At 42.7% G+C, this 6,099-nt stretch overlaps 1 protein-coding gene across 1 annotated transcript; it reads right to left on the bottom strand.

Annotated features, from left to right (window-relative positions):
- Window positions 1-766: 766 nt before the first annotated feature.
- Window positions 767-5,894, bottom strand: kcns3b (potassium voltage-gated channel, delayed-rectifier, subfamily S, member 3b). The gene is made up of 2 exons (XM_061754850.1): window positions 5,758-5,894; window positions 767-5,369 (listed from the first exon to the last, which is right to left on the bottom strand). Exon 2 carries the CDS (start codon window positions 5,363-5,365, stop codon window positions 3,863-3,865), a length of 1,503 nt encoding a protein of 500 aa, XP_061610834.1. The 5' UTR covers window positions 5,366-5,369; window positions 5,758-5,894; the 3' UTR covers window positions 767-3,862.
- Between the last annotated feature and the right edge of the window lie 205 nt (window positions 5,895-6,099).

Here is a 6,099-nt window from a genome sequence, read left to right as displayed (position 1 = left end):
ACATTAAAAAAACCAAAAAAACCCAAAGAAAAAACAGAACATTTAAAAACAAAAACAAAAAAGAAAGACAAACTCCACCCTTATTGTTTCTCAACATGCGGTCCGTAGATTGCCGATGAAGCCTCGTTTATGTTAAAATTCTTGGATGTTCAATTTTACAAAGTCATATAAATATTAATATAGATTCATATTTTGAACTTCAGTCATTATTTTTTTGTATTTTTAAACCACAATATTTGCCAAATTATTATGACTAAAGAGTATAAATGTGTGAATGAGTCGGTAGGAGGAAGCCCGGGTAGTTAAACAGTCGGCACTGCCCCGTTCACTAGTATCAAGTTACCCACGAAGCCATGTTGTCTCTGGTGAAACTTTACAAAACTATCCGTCGTAAAATGCGCACCGCAGTCGGCTGGTGGTAGTGATGATGTTCAGCTCGCCATCTGCGCGTGTCTTCAAAAAGTCAATCCATTGCTTTTTTATTTCCAAATTTTTTGGGAGCTTCAAAAAACATCACCGAATTGTTCTGTAAATTGAGGCATCCAGCGAAGACGCATTTTCAGTTTGTAGCCATTGTTAGCTTGCGAACTGTCCGCTGGAGTGGTAAATAGGCCTTGTTATGGAAGCTGAGCACAGTTAACGCTCAATTGTGATGTCACAGGGCTGTGTTTTAGCTCCGCCCACAAAAATCAGGAAAAGTCAAATTGTGAAAAAGATGCTTAAGCTATATCTCAACAATTCATCACTATATTATTCTAAGGCTTTGCATATGTTTTCATCAATTATCTTCAATCATATTTAATATATTTGGAAACAAAACACGGATATCTGCTTAGAGCCTCTTTAATAAGTGGTACAATAAGTCCTGACAACAATGTGGACTAATACGGGTACACACAGCGATTTTTACCATCTTAAACGATTTTGTAAAATGTGACAGAATCCACATATGATAAGGAGAAAAAAAATAATCAGCGTGTGTGTTAGTGTTGCCCAACGCAGCACTACAAAGACATAATGACATACAGTGGTCCAGTGGATCCCCGCTATTCATGGAGGATAGGAACCAGGCCCGCACCGTGAATAGCGAAAATCGCCAGACGATTGATGCCCATTCTAATTGCACTGGGGAAAAAAATAATAATTAAAAAAATTTAACCAAAAAAAGCATTCCCCTCAAAATAAAAATAAGTTTTGAAAGACAGTTAAAATAAAAAAAAAAAAAACAGTTAAAATGTTTTTTTTAAATCAGGGGGTAAAAATTTTTTAAATTGAAAACATTTTGGAAAAATAAAAATCACCAATTAGGTGACTCCTCAGGTGCCGAATTACGAGTATGCAGGGGTCCACTGTATTCACAAAAAATATTGAATAGGTGCCAGCCCTAACCATTTTCAGGGAGAAGAAAAAAAAAAAAATAATAATCACTCTTAAAACAGCCCACACCACAGGATAATTGTTCAGAATAATTTTTTAGAAACATCAGATATTTGGGCCTTTGCTGACTTTACTTAGGAAGGGGGGAAAAAAAACGCTCAAATTTGGCCAGATTATTGTTATGCGTGTACCCCGCTTTAACTGCTAGAAGTAATCAATGCAGATTAATGTTAATTCTAAGAAACAAAGGGAAACAACTATAGTGCATGTCAGTGGTAAACATACTGTACAATTTCTGAATTACGCCCCGTCGCTCGGTTGACTTTTTGCTTTGTGTTGTGAGCCAAAATTGGAGGTTTTAACAAGCTTCATGGAACAAATTTAACTTGTAAGTCAAGGTATCACCGTATTTGTAGTTTTGGTAGAACCGCAGCTTATTCAAGCAGACGATGACATAAGAGAGAATATCAATAACTCTGTCATGTAACATCACTTTCACTTCATTTTAAGTTTACTTCAGCTCGAAACAGAGCCACAAGACAAGGAAATCATCAAAGTAACCACCATGAATGTTGCGGGGAAATTTAAATGAAGTTATTGCGAGGAGTCTTTTGTTTATTTCAACATAAGTAAAAAAAAAAAGAAAAAAACAAAAGCAGCTGTCCCAAAAAAAATATTGCATTCCACTGAATGTATTATAATATTTCCAAATTAACATGCAATCGGTGAAGTGTCAATTCAGCAGGATTAAGGCGGTGTTGTCGTTACTTTTGCCATTCTGGACTCTGAGCGAGTGGAAAAATGAATAGGAGATTACGCAGAAAAAAACACGAACATTAGGAGGCTGCCGCATGCATCATTGCAGTTTTCTCAAGCAGAAAATGGGCTTTCAGGCCTTGGAGCAACGTTCAGGTGATTCCCTAGTGGCTGGGAGGGATCGTATGTTTTAGTGCTGCTGCGTTTTTTTTGCCCGGTACAAAAAAACAAAAACAAGAAGCTGTTGCTCGGAATACATTGGTACATTGACTTACCATTAATTCGTTCCGTGACCAAGCTTGACACAACTTAATTCACTCATATACCAAATCAATATTCCCCTGTGAAATGAATTGAAATCCATAAATTTGGTTACATGTTGTTCATACAGAAAAATTGCACTGTTTTGTAAAGTAAAAAATGCAATGGTCATTGTCATATAATTTAATCAATAATGGTAACGTCACTTGTAAAAAATAAAAAAATAATAAAATAAAATTTAAAAAAAATCTAATTTAGCAATTCTTTTTAATGCCGCCTTCATTTTATATGGGTAAATGTCGCTCATGCTGAAACAGCTACGCCTTTAAAGTCCTATTTTCGAAAAATTATTGATGATTTTAAATTTTGGGCATTCATAGTAAAGGCAGTCCTTATTGACAGAAGAAATGGTGCTGGCCTATTGAAATACACTTCTTTTTATCACGTTAAAAACAGAAGTGCATAACGGTAAAGACAAACAGCTTCATAAAAACCGTGTGAGTTGCAAAATCTATGTGTGGTGCCCTTCAAAAACTGCAGATACAAGTGATTAAATGACCCTAAGTACTCATTGAAACTATTACACTCTTGTCTTTATACAATCATCATAACGGTAAAGACATGCAATACTTGACAAATTCATACAGATTCATTCATACCTCAGAAATAAGGTTCTCAGTTATTTTGCTGTCTGCTATGGAGTGAATGCAAAATGGCCGCTTCATCCTGACACGTCAGCTCACAGATCCCTCTGGTGTATTGCAACAACATAACGAGGCTCTCTCCAGTGGCATTAACGGTAAAGACAGCTTGACCGACAAAGAAGGGCCCTTTGTAAAAGAAGCCCCCAAAAAGGAACTCTGAAGACATTGAGATGCATTTGTGTTAGTTTTCATGGAAAAGGCATATTAAGCAATAGCAGAAAAATCCTGTACATCCAAAAATGTAATTAGCATCTTCAGAAAACATGTTGCAAATCATGAAACTTAGAAAGTTAGAAAAAAAAAAGTTTTTTTTTTTTTTTTTTTTTCTGAAAAATATTTATGACCTTTTTATGGATAAAAACTGCCAATATTTTAAATACTCCATCCATCCATCCATTTTCTGAGCCGCTTATCCTTACAAGGGTCGCGGGAGTGCTGGAGCCCATCTCAGCTATCATCGGGCAAGAGGCGGGGTACACCCTGAACTGGTTGCCAGCCAATCGCAGTATTTTAAATACTCATATCATTAAAATTGGTGGTTCGTGCCTTTATTGATCAAATTATATGAAAACGACCCATAAAAGCATAATAAGAGAATACTTTTTAATTTTATAAAGTGTTATTAAGCCGATAGTCATACTGTACATATACACTGCAGTATTCAGGTTTTGACACGTGCCTTTAAGGGGCGTGGCCTAATGAGTGATCGTAACTGGAAAGAAATCGTAAGTTGGGACATTCGTCAGTCACGGTACCACCGCATTTCATAGTTCAACATTTGAGTTTTCACGAGTATCACCGTGGTACATGTTGACGTCCTGTAAGCTTGAGGTGTCCATGTTGTCCCCACCGCTGCTTACGCTGTTCCTGAGAGAGACGCCCCCGAGGAACGGATACACCTTATCATTGAACAAGTCCCTGATGTTGTAATAAGGAAGTTCAGGGTCCTGTCTCTCGGGTTTGGGGATACACTGGCTCTCCATGGCTTGGTTCCTCTGGTAGTACTTGGAGAACTTATTAAAAATGATGGTAACGGGTAGCGCAACCACTAAAAGTCCACAGATGATACACAAGGTGGCGACTATCTTCCCTGCCAGAGTCACGGGGCAGGTGTCCCCGAAGCCCACCGTCGTCATGGTGATAGTGGCCCACCACCAACCGGAAGGGATGGTGCCCAGGTCCGTGCCTTCCTCCTCCTTTTCCGCAAAGTAGATAAGGGCGGAGAAGATGGAGATCCCTACGGAGAGGAAGAGAAGAAGGAGGCCCACCTCGTTGTAGCTGTGGCGTACGGTGGCACCCAACGCTCGCAGCCCGATGGAGTGACGAGCCAGTTTGAGGATTCGGAGGACCCTCATGAGGCGGAGAACCTGCACCACTTTCCCCACGTTCTGGATGTCCTCGTTCTCCTCGGCGCCCTCCTCGTCGGTGTTTTCCAGAGCCAGGGTGGCGTAGAAGGGCAGGATGGAGGCGACATCGATGATGTTCAAGGGGTTCCCGAGGAACTTCCTGGGGGAGGGGGCCACAATCAGTCGGATGACGAACTCGGTCGAGAAGCACACGATGCAGATCACCTCCAGGATGGCGAGGACGGGGTCCTCGATGGGCTTGTCGTTGTCGTCCACCTGCTGAAACTCAGGCATGCTGTGGACGCACATGGCGATGATGGACGTCAGCACTACGCTGAGGGACGCCAAGGCGATGATCTTGGATGCTCGGCAGTGACCCGGATCTTCCAGCCTGAGCCACACGTAACGCCGGAACTGGGCACACCACAAGCCCTCGAACTTGGCCAGGTCCTGATCCAGCGCCGACAACTCCGCCAGGGACGAATCGAAGCTGGGCTGCTGGCCGTCCTCGCTCCTGACGTCCCAGTCCCGGTGATGGATGTACTCCTTCCTCTCGTGGAACCAGTTGCTGCAGCAGTCGGCCAGGTGGAACTCATGGACGCCCCAGTACTCGATCTCCTGGCTGAAGGAAAACACGCACACGTCCTCCATCATGTGCAGGCGTCCCGTCTGGTAGAAGTTGAGCACGCAGAGGAACACGCGGGGATTCCGGTCAAAGTAGTACTCCCTGTCGGCGGCGCTGTAGTCGTCGCATAGCTCCAGGATGGCCGTCTCGCTCCGGCAGCGCAGCAGGCGGCCGAGACGCGTGTGCGGAAACTGCTGCAACGTGTCTCCATCCACCTCGAAGTGAAGTCCTCCCACATTAAGGCGAAGCTGCTGCTCATTGTAGCCGCACTTGTGAAGGATTTGCCCATAGCCCATCTTCCTGAAGATACAGAGGCAGCGCTGTGTTATTGTAGAATACATTAGTCCTCTGAAGGAGCGAAATCAATACTGCACACACACACACACACACACACACACAGGAAATGCTTGGAGCAGGAGAGAAGCCACAGAAGGAATTGTCACTTCTTGAAGAGATCAACAGGATTATCCCAAGCGGCTTCACATTCTAGAGGCAACAAGTTAAACTGAAAGCACACAAAGAGCACCTTTTTCATTTTTTCCTTCATCTGCTTTACTGTACCTCATTAAAGTGTGAAGGAAATATAATAAGCGTGCATGTTTCCATGAAACATTCCTCACGAGAGCACACTCATTACAGATTCTATGAACTTTTAATTGCATGCGTGGTGACAACACAAGCCACCTACCAGGATTGGGACGCCCGCTTTCCATCAAATCAAACTTTGAGCCAGACCTGCGGTCACATTCTCGTCCGGATGTCGGACTCAGTGCACGAAGAGGAGCGGTGGCTTCATGAGGTGGAGCTGCTGGAGCAACGGAGGGTTCTTGGCTCTCTTTTAAAGTGTGCAGGGAGGGGCCGGTATGGAGGGAGTGAGAGAGTGAGAGAGGAAGCAGACTGCTGAAGTGTGAGAACGCCCAGTGGGGGATGATGTCACGGTCCATCTGACCTCATCTTGAGCGCCTTTCTAATGTAGCATATCTTTCATGGAAAGTCACAATTTAATGTTTTTATAGGGGACATACAGTAT

This window comes from Phyllopteryx taeniolatus, chromosome 18 (assembly GCF_024500385.1).
Source record: "Phyllopteryx taeniolatus isolate TA_2022b chromosome 18, UOR_Ptae_1.2, whole genome shotgun sequence".
Classification (NCBI taxonomy): Eukaryota; Metazoa; Chordata; class Actinopteri; order Syngnathiformes; family Syngnathidae; genus Phyllopteryx; species Phyllopteryx taeniolatus.
Note: the sequence above shows the minus strand (reverse complement) of the source record. Positions and strands in the feature narration are given on the sequence as shown.